The sequence below is a fragment of the Fulvia fulva genome, chromosome 4 (assembly GCF_020509005.1).
Source record: "Fulvia fulva chromosome 4, complete sequence".
NCBI lineage: Eukaryota > Fungi > Ascomycota > Dothideomycetes > Mycosphaerellales > Mycosphaerellaceae > Fulvia > Fulvia fulva.
The window spans coordinates 5,362,237-5,377,706 of record NC_063015.1 but is presented as its reverse complement, the minus strand read 5'-3'; the positions used below and the strand labels follow the sequence as shown (position 1 = coordinate 5,377,706).

The following is a 15,470-nucleotide window of genomic DNA, read 5'->3' as shown; positions in this document are numbered from 1 at the left end:
CTAAACCCGCAGAAGGAGCGCCCCCGGGGCAATGGCAACTCGAACAGCAATGGCGGCCAGAACAACCAGAACAACGGCAACGCAGTTGCTAGTGCCGCTGCCGGTGTAGCAGGTGCCTTGGTACAGCGCCCACTACAGTACGCTGGTACCAAGAAGAAGGAGGATCTGCCGACACATCTACAGAACCTGCCTGCGCTCAACCGTGAGCAGCGCGAAGACCTTAAGAAGCAGGGTAAGTGCTACCGCTGCCGTACAGGTTCTCACGTGTCGACCAACCCTGAATGCCCAATGTATGGGTACGATGGCGACTATCGCCCACCGCGTCCACGCAATACCACGCCGAATCCGAACGCGAACCTCAGTTCCCTAGCCGCCGATCCGCGGCAGGGAAATGGCACGACCGCTGCCTAAGCGTGGCAGACAGCGGTCACCCGAACTTCCTAGGACAGAAAGAGCATGAGATTGAGAGACACGGAACGCAAGAGACGGTAACAGACTATAGTGAGGAGCTTAAGATATCGGCATGCGCACTGGATAAGCAACAGCCAGCTGTGCACCCTCACATAGTGTTACCCGTAATGATACAACAGAGAAAGGCTCGAGGCCTTGTAGATTCTGCTTCCACCTCTCTCTTTCTTGACTGGAAATTCACACGCAAATACACAATACCCCTGATCCCTTTGACGCAAAGCCGACGACTAACACTGGGAGATGGAACGGCCACTGCGCGGCAGATTACACACGCGGCCCCTGTAGACGTAGTCATAGGCGATCATCACGAGCAAATGTTATGCTACGTCACCGACCTCGAATACGACATCGTCTTTGGCCTGCCGTGGCTTACAGCGCACAACCCAAACATCTTCTGGGAGACAGGCGAGGTGGCATTCAGGTCGGATTACTGCTTTGGTCACTGTCTACAGAATAAGACACCGACAACAGTGCAATCCCTGAACCACCGCGAGAAGAAGAAGCAGGCACCAGTACTGTACGGACCAGAGCCCTTCACTGGAGATGCAGCGAGCTTCACAGCAGGAGGGGCAGAGCTGAATGTCTCATCATATGACCTGGAAGACATAGAAGATGAAGAAGTGGACTGCCAGGGCGTTTCTCAACGCGCGTGGGGGATGTACGCGCACCGGCCTGGGGCTGAGTGCTTCTACATCATGCCGACTAGGCGTGAGAGCGACGGCGGAGAGCTTAAGCTGAGTGCAATGGCTGCTGATGATCTGGACCAATTCTTGAACAAGCAGTTCAATCACAACCCGAAGGAGAAGTTGCCGCCAATGTACCACGATATTGCGGACGCTTTCTCAGCTAAGGATCATGAAGGACTCCCACCTCACCGACTAGGCGTAGATCATGAGATTCACATTAAGCCTGATGGTCCACAAGAGCCACCATACCGCAAGCCCTACGGCCTAGCTGAGAAGGAGAACGAGGCAGTTAAGAAATGGCTAGACGAGCAAACATCTGAAGGGAAGGTGCGGAAAGCAGGGCAAAAGACGAACCAGTCTCCTGCACCAGTGCTAGTGGTACGTAAGCCTGGAGGTGGGCTGCGTGTTTGCATCGACTACAGAGGATTGAATGCGATCACTATCAAGAACCGGTATCCGATTCCCTTGATACAAGAGACGCTCAACCGCATGCACGGCAAGAAGTACTTCACAAAGCTGGACATTGTAGCAGCCTTCAACAAGTTACGGATAGCTGAAGGGCACGAGTGGTTGACAGCGTTTGCGACACGATACGGCATCTACGAGTGTCTAGTGTTGCCATTCGGCTTGTGCAACGGACCAGCATCGTTCCAATCATACATCAACAAGGTCTTGCAAGAACACCTAGACGACTTTGTGTCGGCCTACCTGGATGACGTACTTATCTTCAGTGACACCTTGGAGGAGCACATTGAACACGTGCGGAAGGTTCTCACCAAGCTACGCGATGCAGGCCTTACAGTGGACATCGACAAAAGCGAATTCCACCAACAGAAGGTGAAGTATCTTGGGCTAATCATAACCCCTGACGGCATCGAGATGGACCCCGAGAAACTCGAATGTATTCAGACATGGGAAGCTCCTGAGAACCTGAAGGATGTCCAGGCCTTCCTTGGATTTGCCAACTTCTACAGGCGGTTCATCGAAGCATTTTCGCGCATAGCTGCTCCTCTCACAAACCTGACCAAGTCGGACGGACCAAGCAATCACAAGAACAGAAGGATTCAATGGTCACTAGATTGCCAACGAGCCTTTGACAATTTGAAAGCTGCGTTCAGCAAAGCCGGCATGCTCGCACATTACGTGCCAGGCAGGGAAACAGTAATAGAGACAGATTCTTCAGATTTTGTGAACGCCGGCGTGCTTTCGCAGTATGACGAGAATGGTGTGCTACATCCTGTGGCCTTCTACTCGAAGAAGTTGAGTCCACAGGAGTGCAATTATGAAATCTATGATAAGGAACTGTTAGCCATCATCAAGGCTTTTGAGGAATGGAGACCCGAGCTCGCCTGCGAGGCAGATGATGAGGACTCACAGCCAGTCAAGATTTACACCGACCACAAGAACCTGGAATACTTCATGACGACAAAGCAGCTAAATCGGCGACAAGCGCGTTGGGCTGAGTTCTTGTCACAGTTCAACTTCAAGATAATATACCGTCCAGGACTTCAAGGTACAAAGCCAGACAGCCTGACGAGACGCAGCCAGGACCTTCCGCAGGGGGTGGACGACCCTCGGAACCAGCATCAGCATCAGACATTGCTGCCTCCTAAGCGATTCCTTAAGATCGCCTCACTACAGGCAACAGTAGAAGATGCGCCGGAAGAAGAGGAACCAGTACCGCTAAACCCTGAAGCTGAAGAGTTTATGCCTACAGAACGAGATGCGCCTACTGAACAACCGGCGACGCGTGAAAGTCAGCGGGAAGCCGAACTCGAGTATCGAATGTCGACGGCGTACGTAACCGATAACGAGCTCAAGACCGCGATTAAGGACCTGCAGAAAGACCGCACTCCTACACTGCTACAGAGAGCGAAGATTCACCCAGCACACTGCAAAGTGGATGGCGACCTGCTATATGTTCGAAACCAATACGACGGCTGGAGCTTATGGGTACCAAATGACCAAGCTTTACAGACCAGGATAATCAAGATAAACCATGACGCTCCAGCAGCAGGCCATCCAGGACGAGCTCGCACTTATGAACTCGTAGCACGTGAATTCTACTGGCCTGGATTAGCGAGATCCGTGCGCAGATACACCGCGAATTGCCGCACCTGCCGTACAACAAAATCTCTGCACTCCCAGCCACTAGGATTACTACAGCCACTTCCTGTTCCAGATCGGCCTTGGAAACACATTGCAGTCGACTTCGTTGTCGGACTCCCAGACAGCACTCTTGACGGCATGGTCTACAACAACATTATGACCGTCACTGACAGGCTCACTAAGGAAGTCGAGCTGATCCCTATTGGCGCAATGACAGCACAGAATGCGGCAAGGCTTTTCCTCAAACATGTGTTCTGTCGGCGCGGGTTTCCTGACACCATTACATCAGACCGTGGCAAGCAGTGGGTTGCTACCTTCTGGAAGAAACTCTGCAAGATGCTCCGCACAAATCGCAAGCTGAGTTCTTCGTATCACCCAGAAACTGATGGACAGTCAGAACGCACTAACCAGGCGATGGAACAGTATCTCCGCATGTTCACTAACGAGGCACAGGATGACTGGGCAGAATGGCTGTGCCTTGCTCAGTTCGCGATCAACAATCACCTGTCTGAGACTACTGGTGTGTCGCCGTTCTACGCCACCTTAGGATACAACCCTGAGTTCATAGAGCGAGTTGACCTGAACGCTGGAAAGGAGGGAGGACTGACCACTCTCCAGCGACTGGATGCGCGATCAGCAGAAACCTTTGTGCGTCGAATTTGCGAGCTTCACAAACACCTTCAAGAGAATATGCGAATGTCACAAGCTCTCCAAGCAGAGGCAGCAAACCGCCACCGAAGCATTCCTCCAGACTACAAGGTGGGTGATTGGGTGTATCTTAGCACCAAGAACATCCGCACGACTCGACCATCTAAGAAGCTGGACAGGAGATATGCCGGCCCTTACCAGATCACGGAAGTTATGCCGGCCAGACTCTCTTATCGACTGAAACTATCAGACGCTCTAGTAGGACTTGATAACTGCTTCCACACCTCACTACTACAACGAGCCGACCACCCCGATTTCCCACCACTTGAAGGGCAGCATCTGGCGCCGCCACCACCGATAACTATCGAACCTGACACCACCGAGGCTGATGCAGCAGCCGATGTAGTGGCAGCACCCACGCACATGTACGAGGTGGAAAAGATCCTTGACATGTACACCCGTAAGCGGGCAGGCAAGATGAAGAAGGGGCACAAGCGCAAAGTAGATACATGGTACAAGGTGAAATGGGCTGGATATCAGAACGAGGAGGATGGTGAGACCTGGCAACCTGCAGAGGACATGCTTGAACACGCAGCCGCCGCTGTTGCAGACTTTCACCATAACCGGCCGGAGTTGTCTACGCCTGTAGGCTTCGCAGCTCCATCTGACTGGTCCCTACCAGCCACTGAGATACTCGGGCTCAACTCGATCAGGGTCATTCCGAAAGACACCGTCACGAATGAGTCGCCTCGAGCCTTGCCTCTAATAGAATCTGCTCCGCACATATTCGATACTCGAGTGGAGCCTACAGAGCCTGCAATGATACCCAACTTTGGTCATAAGGATCATACGCGAGTGCGAGCCGAAGACAGACTTAGATCTGGGGCAAGCCAGCTAACTAGGCAACATGTTTCTCGAAGGAAGCCGGTCGAGGATGGTCTTAATAGAGCGAATGCGATGTTATCGGATGACGACAGGGCACTAGAGGATGATTCGGCGTTCGCGCGATTATGGAGCTCGACAGGCAAGTGGCTTCACAAGGTGAACAACGCTCAGAGGACTGAGGCGTGTTTTGGGAGGGGGGGTACTGTCACGGGCAGCCCGCGACCCCTCACTGTAGCTGCGTCGGCCCGGCTGAACCGCGGACCTTCTGCATCGGGTTAGCGCGGCTTGGCTTTGCTTTATAACTTCGCCGCGCCTCGCGCTCCTCTTTCGTAGCTTCGTAGAACAACAACTATCTCATTGTCAGGGCGAGAGCCTGGCCTGTGAGATGCAAGGGTGAAAGCGAGAATGCAGGTGCGAAGTGCAGATGCAAAAGGGTATGGTATGATTGCTACACAAAACAAAAGACGAAGAAAGCAAGAGAGGCCTGGGGAAGGCCAGATATTTATACGCGACCCTCGCGAGTGCGTGTCCCCGCATCAACAGGGCTAACCCGTGCGAAGCCGCGCTCAGCAGCTTTGCTCAAAACCTTATTCCAACCTGCCCTACGTTCCGAGTCTTCCACGTGCTTCTTCCAGGGTCCAGCGCAGTCGCGGGTGCTCGCGGGAGTGCCGTGAGTCACACAGTCACGAGCCGAAGTGAATCTGTCAAGGTTTGGTAGAGGGGTGAATTTGGAGGGCTGGGTCCCGTAGTGAATGTTGCGGGGCATATGATTCTTGGCGCTCACACACCAAGCTGGACTGTCACTTCTTGACGACTTCTGAGCACTCTGAGGCTCTTCTGTCCCCACCTTCTGTACACTCTGTGGGGAGACCATGACAGTAGCCCCCCCGAACAAAGCTGAGTTCCTACGAAGCCGTAGTAGTTCCACATATCGAGGATGTTCAGCTTCAGTACCAGGCCTAGGCCTGATGTCATGGTCGATACACCATTGGTAAGCCCCGTCGAAAAGCTCAGATTCGAAGAGCCTGCCGATGTTGACTTCTGGGCCGTCTGCGCGGGCGTGGTATTCTTCGATTGCTTGACGATTGAAGATGATATGTTGGATAGGTTCCCATGAGGTATCCCACTCAGGGCAACCTTGCCATTCGACTTCATACTTGATCGGCGGTAGTCCTTCAACGTCGTTGGGCTCTACGCGGATTCCCCGGATCTTGCGGACGGCATAGTCGTCAGAAGGTAGGTTAACAGGCTCGTCGACTTCTACTTCATCGGGAGGACCTGGCATGTCTTGGTTTTGGTTCGGGAATGGGTCCTCAGCCGCCGGCCGAAGGCGTACGGGATGGAAGACGTCGTGGATCTTTATGTTCGCAGGAAGAGCTAGACGGTAGGCGTGTGAACTGATACGCTCGGTGATCTCAAAAGGACCTAGGTTCTTCCAGTTCAGCTTCTTGGAGGGGCGGTCTGTCTTGATGTTCTTGGAGTTGAGGTAGACCATATCGCCTACTTGGTAGTCGGGAGCTGGCTGGCGACGACGATTGGCTTGATCCTCGTAGATTGCTTGTGCGTACACCATCTCGTCGTGAACTTCTTCATGGATCTGTGAGAGCATAGTAGCGAACTCGTCTGCTGCTTGCTCGTTTGCGTCTTCGGTAGGCGGGAGAGGTTCTTCTGGTTCCATGCCTGTACGAGGGTGGTAACCTCTCGTAGTATAGAAGGGAGAGTAGCCAGTAGTCTCCGAGTCCCAGTTACGAGTAGCGAACTCCACCGCAGGGATATGCTGAGGCCAATCCTTCTGGTGGTAGTCGACGAAGCAACGAAGGACCTGCTCGAGGATAGCGTTCGTAATTTCGGTCTGGCCGTCGGTCTGTGGCTGAAAACTGGTCGAGAGGTTATGCTTGATGCCTAGGATAGCACACAGACGCTTCCAGAAGTGCGAGATGAACTGGGTGCCTCTGTCAGAGGTGATGCTATCCGGGAGGCCTTGAAAGCGCCAGACGAATTCGTAGAACAAGCGGGCAGTCTCCTTTGCGGTCATGCTCCAGCACGGGATCATGTACCGGTCCTTGGAGTGACGGTCCACGATCACTAGAAGGGCCTTTGCTTTCACGCCGCTGAAGGTCTTGCCGTGAGGAAGATCGGTGATAAAGTCCATAGTGATGTGCTTCCACGGACGATCAGGAGCCGGGAGAGGGTGCAAGAGACCGTGGGGACGGTGGCGGTTAGCTTTGGCTCTTCGGCAAGCAGCGCAGTTCAGCACGTAGCGGCGGACGTCCTTCCAGGAATGCGGCCACCAGTAATACCTAGCGAGGAGCTTGTGGGTCTTGGCTACGCCTGGGTGACCCCCAGAGGCGGAGTCGTGGATGATTTGAAGAATCTCAGCTCGGATATTAGAGCCTTCGGGCTGCGGTACGTAAAGCTTCTTACGGAAGTAGACGACACCTCCCTGGAGCTCGCACTCGGACAGCGAGAAGCCCGGGAATGTCCTCGCGCCAGATTCAAGGGCCTGAACTAACTCTTGGGCGTCTATGTCGGCATCGTACGCTGTTCGTACTCGTGCCATGATGCCTTCGGGCTGCTCCTCATTATCAAACCCCTCAAAGTCTGATTCGGATGAGCCGTCGGTCGTTACTGAGCCCTCTTCATCGTCGTTCAAGTCCTCAGCGTCCGAGGCGTATTCTTCAGGCTCGGATTCATCGTCACTCTCGTCAAGGTAGGCAGGAGCGAGCACGAGAGTAGCAAAGGAAGCGGCGAGCGTAGGCTGGCCGTTCGATAGGTACTCTCGAAGCTCGGAAGAGAGGTTGTGCTCTTTGATGACTTGTTGCCCTGCGATTTGCCGGCCCCCTCTTCGATCAACTGGAGAGTCACCAGGGCGGCGGGTAAGGGCGTCGGCCATCGAGTTGGCCTTGCCGGGCGTGTACGAGATCACGAAGTTGAACCGGGAGAGGAACTCGCTCCAGCGGGCCTGGCGACGATTGAGCAGCTTGCTCTTCATAAAGTAGACGAGGTTCTTATGGTCGGAGCTTACTTGGACGGGCATAGCAGAGCCTTCGAGCTCGGGGCGCCACTCTTCGAAAGCTTTGACGATGGCGAGAAGCTCCTTGTCGTAGATCTCGTAGTTACACTCCGTGGCGGTCATCTTCTTGGAGAGGAAGGCGACAGGTAACCAGGGGGATTCAGGCGAGCGGCGTTGTAGCAGGACACCGCCCACCACGCCGTCGGATGCGTCGGTCTCTACACGGGTCTCCAGTTCGAAATCGAAGTGCCGTAGAAGCGGGTTCTCAACAAACTTCGCTTTGAGCAAGTCAAAAGCCTCCTGGCATTCGTCGGTCCAGGCGAACTTCTCACCCTTGCGCGTGAGCTTCGTCAAAGGGCGTACCACGCCCGAAAATGCGTGGATGAAGCGGCGGTAGAAGTTGGCAAAGCCTAGGAAACCCTGGACCTCTTTGACGTTCGTAGGAGCATCCCATTCGACGATAGCGTCGATCTTCTCTTGGTCCATCTTGATGCCGTCTGCGGTAATGATCAAACCAAGGAACTTGACTTCGGTCTTCTCAAACTCGCACTTGTCGATGTCGAGCTGCAAGCCGGCGTCTGCGAGCTTCTGAAGGACCTTACAGACGTGCTCGCGGTGCTCCTCCTTGGTCTCGCTGTAGACTAGGATGTCGTCGATGTAGGCAGTGCAGAACTGATCGAGGAACTCCTGAAGGATGTCGTTAATGAAGTTCTGGAAGGTACTAGGCCCGTTACAAACGCCGAAGGGCATAACGAGCGACTCGAACAGCCCGTAGCGAGTACGGAAGGCTGTGAGATACTCGTGTCCTTCTGCCATTCGTAACTTGTTGAACGCAGCGATGACATCGAGCTTGGTGAAGTACTTGGCCTTAGAGAGGCGCTCGAGCGTCTCCTGAATCAACGGTATTGGGTAGCGGTTCTTCTTTGTAACAGCGTTCAAGCCTCGGTAGTCTACGCAGAAGCGTAGACCACCGCCGGGCTTCTTGACGAACATGACGGGACTGCCAGCGCTGGAACGGCTCGCTCGAATGAACCCCTTCTTTAGGTTCTCTTCGAGGTATCTCTTGAGGACGATAAGCTCTTCTCGGGACATGGAATATAACGGTCCGAACGGTGTCTCTGCACCTTCTTCTAGCTCAATCTTGTGGTCGTGAGGGCGATGAGGAGGTAGCTCGTCTGCGGCTTTAGCATCGAATACGTGGAGGATGTGGTGTGCCCAAGGAGGGACCTTCGTAGCAGGGTCGGTAGGTGTACGCTTCTTGTCGAGCTTCTCGAGGGCGATGTCGATATCGCGGAGAGAGGCGGCGAAGACTTGAGCTTTGGGCTGCTTAGCAGCAGTGGTGAAGGCAGCGGCGTTCACCTGGAAGATCTTGGTATACTCAGGACCGCGCTGAGGCGGCGGAGAAGGCGGAGGTGCCGGAGGAACTTCTGGAGGGAAGCTGACAGTAAGGGAAGTCCAGTCGATGATAGGTCGGTGTCGTCTGAACCAGGGGAGGCCGAGGATAAACTTCTGATGCGGTAGGGACGTAAGGAAGCTGGTGATCGACATACGCTTGCCTCCGAGGGTGATTGACGTGTGTACAACATGAGTAATCTTACCAGTGGTAGTCTCCGTGCCGTCAAAGAGTTCAAGGGTGCGAGGGTACTTCAGTTCCTGGGGTTCGAGGTTGAGAGAGGTCGCGAGTTTATAGTCCATAAAAGACTCGCCTAGTGCGCCAGTGTCCATGAGAGTGAGATTGGAAGAAGAGAGTTTCTTTGAGCCGATATTTACATTCGTGACGAACGGTTTGCAAGCGTGGTCCTTGCCCGTCTCGTCGTACAGGTCTAGCTGTGCTGTATTGATCCTCAACTTCTTTCCTCTCTTCACTTTCGGTAAACGTTGTTCTTGGTCTTCATCGCGTCGATGAGGAAGACCTAGGCTTTTTCCTGCTCAGCGGGAGCAGCAGGAGCAGGCTCGATAGCGCCGACAGCGCCGCGAACCGGGTTGCGGGCGTTACGGGCAGCGAGCTGCGGACAGTTGGCTGCGATGTGGCCTGGACCGCCGCAGTAGGTGCAGAGTCCGGCCTGGCGACGGCGAAGCTTCTCTTCGGGAGTGAGCTTACCGTTGACGAGGCCCTGGACTCGAGGGATGGCGGCACCAGCGCTGAGATCCATAGCGTCACCTACAGAGACGGGAGGGAGAGCCGTAGGAGCGGCGGCGCCTAGTGGAGCAGCGAAGTGGCTTCCGGGACCACGAGGCTGACGACCTTGAGAACGGGAAGCGAGGAGAGAGGCGGTGTGTTTCATGTTGGAGTCGAGGCGCTGGCAGGTCTCGACGAGCTCACGGAAGCTCATAGCACCGACGTCCTTGCCCTCGAGGGCTCGAAGAAGCTCTGCTGACAAACCACGGCGGAGAGTGCTCTTCTTGGTCTCTTCGTTGTAGCCGGTGAACCCGATGTCGCGGTTGAAGGCCGCGAGGTACTCGGCGAAGCTCTTGTTCTTCTGGAGGAGGTTGTGGATGGCGTTCTGGGCGGTGGCTCTACGGTCTGGATCACCAAAGGCAGCACGGAGGTCCTGCATCAAGGTGAGGACGTCCGGGCAGCCGATAGTCTGCGTGGCGTTGTCGATGTAGTGTTGTACCTGAGCCGCGGCGTCTCCCCGAAGGAGGGAGAAGACGTACGTGACTTTGTCCTTCTCTTGCGGAAAGTGGTCGGCATTAGCCAACAGCTTGATGGTGAGCTGTGTCTCAAATGCCTCAAACTTGCTCTTGTTGCCGTCGAACTCGTCTGGGTCGTTGACCTTCTTGGAGAAGTGCTGGCGGCGGTTGTCGTCGGCGTGCGGGGCGAGGTTCTGGAAGGTGTTCACAATACCTTGAAGGTATGTTGCTTGGTTGTTTGCTTGCTCGACCTGCTGGGCGGTCTCGCGGAAAGAGGAGACGGTGCGGTTGATGAGAGCGTAGGCGGTGTCGGGGTTGGCGTTTGCCCAGGCACCGAAGGCAGCGGCGTTCGAGAAGGGGATGTCAGTCCACTCACTGAAGTGGAATGGAGTGTCTTGGTTGTCGAGGTTGACACCTCCATCGGTGGCGTGGTCACCCATGAGGATGACTCGAGTGGTTGACGGTTTGTTGGTCTTTTGTGATGTCAGGGCGAGAGCCTGGCCTGTGAGATGCAAGGGTGAAAGCGAGAATGCAGGTGCGAAGTGCAGATGCAAAAGGGTATGGTATGATTGCTACACAAAACAAAAGACGAAGAAAGCAAGAGAGGCCTGGGGAAGGCCAGATATTTATACGCGACCCTCGCGAGTGCGTGTCCCCGCATCAACAGGGCTAACCCGTGCGAAGCCGCGCTCAGCAGCTTTGCTCAAAACCTTATTCCAACCTGCCCTACGTTCCGAGTCTTCCACGTGCTTCTTCCAGGGTCCAGCGCAGTCGCGGGTGCTCGCGGGAGTGCCGTGAGTCACACAGTCACGAGCCGAAGTGAATCTGTCAAGGTTTGGTAGAGGGGTGAATTTGGAGGGCTGGGTCCCGTAGTGAATGTTGCGGGGCATGTGATTCTTGGCGCTCACACACCAAGCTGGACTGTCACTTCTTGACGACTTCTGAGCACTCTGAGGCTCTTCTGTCCCCACCTTCTGTACACTCTGTGGGGAGACCATGACACTCATTCGGACCCTATGGTACGCGCGCCCTTACAATTCTAATACGACTCTACGCGTTCTTCGAGTTCTATAGTTCTGTCTGTTCCTATTATTACACGTCCCTTACCTAGATCCGCGATCTAGGTAGGGTAGTAGAACAAACTATAAGGGCGCGCGTACTATAGGGTCCGAATAAGAGAGTTATTGTTCTACGAAGCTACGAAAGAAGAGCGCGAGGCGCGGCAAAGTTATAAAGCAAAGCCAAGCCGCGCTAACCCGATGCGGAAGGTCCGCGGTTCACCCGGGCCGACGCAGCTGCAGTGAGGGGTCGCGGGCTGCCCGTGACAGAAGGTTCTAAGAACAAAAAGGAAGAAAGATCGTAAGGTCAATCGCTCGCCAAGCCGCGCTAACCTGATCCGGAAGGTCCGCGGTTAGGCCGGCGGGGAACGGCAGTGAAGGTCACGGCTGCCCCGTGAGTCACAAAGCTTTTAGTTTCCAGGCTCTTTGGCCATGAAGCACAATTCCCCGGCCTCGCCTTCAGACCGGTATTTCTACCGACTTGGACGCCATCGTGCCAGCAGTGCTCATTGCTGAAGCGTAGGATATTGAGCTCGAATCAGTAGCCCTCGTGCTTCTGGGCTGCGGTCAGCGTGAACAGGAGGCCAAGGACAAACAGGAGTGGCGATGGCATTGTGTTTGGAAAGGAAAGCGATGTGGTAAGCGAATGTTAGAGGGATAAGGACAGGTATTCAGCGGATCTTTGTGTGGGCGATACATGTATACTTTTGGGTTGCTTACCATAGCAAGTGTTGGGCTGGAGTGCAGTTTGAGGATGCCGGGACCAGCCGGATGGCACGGTGCTGCACTGACATCCAGTGTCCTGATACATCAAGTGTCGAAGAGTGATACAACATCATTACCTTTTGAGCAGGGCGGCATGGCTGGACCCATCACAAGATGTTCAGACCTTTTGTGTATACACGGAGGTGAGCTCGAGACATCTCCACGCTGCGGTTATACCTTCCAGCCCTATCAGATCAGTCTTGCCGTTGATATCAAACCAATACCTGAAGCGCTCCTTCTGCTTTCCATGCCACCTGCAGAATACATCCAAGGTTCTTAAGGTCCCTCCCGCTTCAACCAGTCTTGCAAGCCGTAACCGTAGTCTCCTTGTCTGTCGGGCAAGCACAGACCATAGCACCTTCGATTGTAGTCTCCGTAGTCAACAAAGCACATCCAGCACACTCAATACTCTTCGTCTTCGTCGACTCGTACTTGATGCCGCAATCTCCACAACCACCCACCGTCTTCGTGAAAGCCGTGATGGTGCAAGTTTCGATGGGGTCGTTGATCGTGATAATGGGGTCGTCGCGTTTGACGTACGTAGACATGCTTGGAGTGATGCTTGGAGCGCACGACGTGAGAGTCGTGGTGAGGTCGGTGCTGGTCGGGAATGGCACGGAGCACTTCATCTTGCATAGCGGTCCTTGGGCAGAGGTAAGGGCGCAGCCGTTGCAGTCGATATAGGACGTTGCAGTGTGTCCCGCTACTGGAGGACAACAGGTGACACCCTCTGGCGTGAGGGTCTTTGTACACGAGGGCAGCGCAGTCTGAGCCGCGGAGAGGGTTGCGAGTATGGCCACGAAGGCTGTGATTGATGGAAACATTTTGGTGCTGGATGCGGAGCTTGGAGGAACAGCAAGTGTTTGATCGGCTGAGGTGATGCTGAGTCTGCTGGGCTCCGATGTTGTTCGAGCTGAGTTTCGAGCTGCACGCGTCGCTTTATGCTTTTCGTTCGTCACACAGCTCTCCAGAGTGGTGTGACCATCCTTCAATAGCATTCTTGGCTGGTACTTTAGTTTCCCGTCCTCAGGCCACCAGGTGCGACTGCCAATCTCGTGGAGGTGACGAAGCAGCAGAGTCGTCCAGGTGTTCAGCTGGAAGCACTTCGACAGCCCTGCTTGCAATGCCTACTGCAGTCAAGGTGGTACAGGATCCGATTACGAGCCGCAGAAGGGATGGCAGTGCAATAAAGCTGCTCGGAAGAGGCGACGGATGGCGTTTTGAAGCTCGGCGGGTCTCGTGTTGTTGGTTGCACAACCATGAACAGGTCTCAGCTGTGCCGCATCGTCTTGGCAAGAGGCTTGCTTGTGCTCCCATGAATTCGAGCATAGCCAGGCTGCTGGAGGTACAGACTTTGAGTGTTGTATATCTCGAATGGATCATGCCATGCGCTTCAGCTGGCCTCACCAACAGACCTCCCGCTCTTGTTCCGCTTACTGCGTCTGCGTTCTACCACCTCGATCTGACCAGCAGATGCGTTTATGTGGCCTGGCTCATTCCACTCGTCATCAGCTCGTTGCTCTTTCTCCAGATCTGCTTCTTCCTGCTTGGCGAAAGCTTCCTCGCGATGATCGGAAAGATCCTCGGAGGGTGTACGCTTGCGCTTGCGGAACTTCTTGGTCAATGTCCTGGAATGTCGATGATTGATCTTTTCGGCATCCGCGAGGAATTCTGCAAGTTGGGCGAATGTGATCGTGAAGTGCCCGGATCGTGCGACTTCCGGCAAGGTGTCCAAGATATCGCAAGGCAGGAAATCGCTGGTCGACAGTTCGATCTCGCCCTCACAAGCTGTTCCGTCACCTGCTCGGAAGGCCACCGCATCCACATCGCATCGGCATACACCCACGTCATCGCCTTCCTCGTCTTGCTCCATTGCAGGTCTCCACACGCTGACCGTCGCCGTCTTGTCCTTCCTCTTCCCGCTCGCATACGTAACGTCCAGGCCCAGGACACACCTGATCTGATGCCTTGAGTCCACAATGTAGCGCTCTGCAATCCTGGGAAGAGCTTTCCGCTGCTGAGAATAGCTCACCTCCAGGATCAGTGCGGGCAGCGCTCCGCCGGGATGGAAGAATGAAGCATCGGGACTTCGTTGCACCACAAGGCCTCCTGCACTGGATTGCGACGACTGACTGCTGTTCTCGAGCTTTGGCGCATGCAGTTCTAGAGTTGTGCTGCGACCGTTATAGATCTTCCTCAAGCTCTCTGCCGCTGCTTCATGATGATCCGCTGCAAGTTGAACTGCTAACGCTGTGATGGCCGCACTTATTGCATCCTCAACACAGGCCAGGAATCGCTCAAGAACAGCCGAGGGCATGCGCAGGACAAACTCCGCCTCCGTGGGATCGTACTCGTAGCGTGCCTTATCGTCGAACCAGGCCCGAAGTCCGACTTCGTCCCTCAAACGTTGGCAGAACTCTTCGAACTGCGCTGGGCTGAGCTTAAAGCGCTTCCAGTCGCAGTTTGTAGGATATGCGATCGGTTGTCCAGCTTTTCGTAGGCGTAGAAACGTGACAAGGCGGTCGACGTTGGAGCGCGATTGTGGTTTCGGCGATTGCGGTGGAGATGGCGGCAGGCGCTGGTCGAGCTCGATGTCGCTGCTGGGAGGCGTACAGGATGATGCTTCCTGAGGCAGCATTGGGCGTGAGAGTGGATTGTACAGCGACAGCGAAATGCTGCGCGTTGATGTCGCAGGACAGACGACGTTTCGTGGTGAAATCGCGACGAGGGTAGCTTTGTCTCGCAGATCAGCCCATCTCAAGCAGGTAGGGTCTGGATCTAGCCGGCAGCTTTCACAACACCTGCGCACTTCATTCCTTCTTTCCATTTCATCAAGTTCAACATCAAGCTTCACATCTCAAGCGACTTCCCGCTTCCTGCTTCGCCACCCTACCATATAAGCGATCCTCAAGCGCCGTCGCTCGCCCACGACGATGCTCAGCTCGGCACATCTCTCTCGTCCAGAAACCGTTGGTACAAGGACATACGCATGTGACAAGTTCTACTCATGGGCAAGTGCATCCCAGTACCCTAGATGCCATGTCCAGTCCATCAACGAAGGATCAAATCTTACCACATCGGTAGTCATCCTTCTGTGAAAATGCAAGATTCGTTAGCATCCCTCAATCCTTCAGCCGCAGTTTCGGAGCCGTGCTTCGCGAGAATGGAGGAGTTGAGGGAGGATGGGAGTAAATCATGAAG

General features: G+C 54.6%; 2 protein-coding genes across 2 annotated transcripts; both read right to left on the bottom strand.

Moving 5' to 3' along the window:
* Positions 1 to 12,562: 12,562 nt before the first annotated feature.
* CLAFUR5_05194 (uncharacterized protein) lies at positions 12,563 to 13,093 on the bottom strand (the record flags this gene model as incomplete). Its single annotated transcript, XM_047904342.1, has 1 exon — positions 12,563 to 13,093. The coding sequence occupies one exon, from the start codon at positions 13,091 to 13,093 to the stop codon at positions 12,563 to 12,565; it is 531 nt and encodes a 176-aa protein (XP_047761303.1).
* Positions 13,094 to 13,662: 569 nt separating this feature from the next.
* Positions 13,663 to 14,907, bottom strand: CLAFUR5_05193 (uncharacterized protein; the record flags this gene model as incomplete). The annotated part of the gene is made up of 1 exon (XM_047904341.1): positions 13,663 to 14,907. One exon carries the CDS (start codon positions 14,905 to 14,907, stop codon positions 13,663 to 13,665), a length of 1,245 nt encoding a protein of 414 aa, XP_047761296.1.
* Between the last annotated feature and the right edge of the window lie 563 nt (positions 14,908 to 15,470).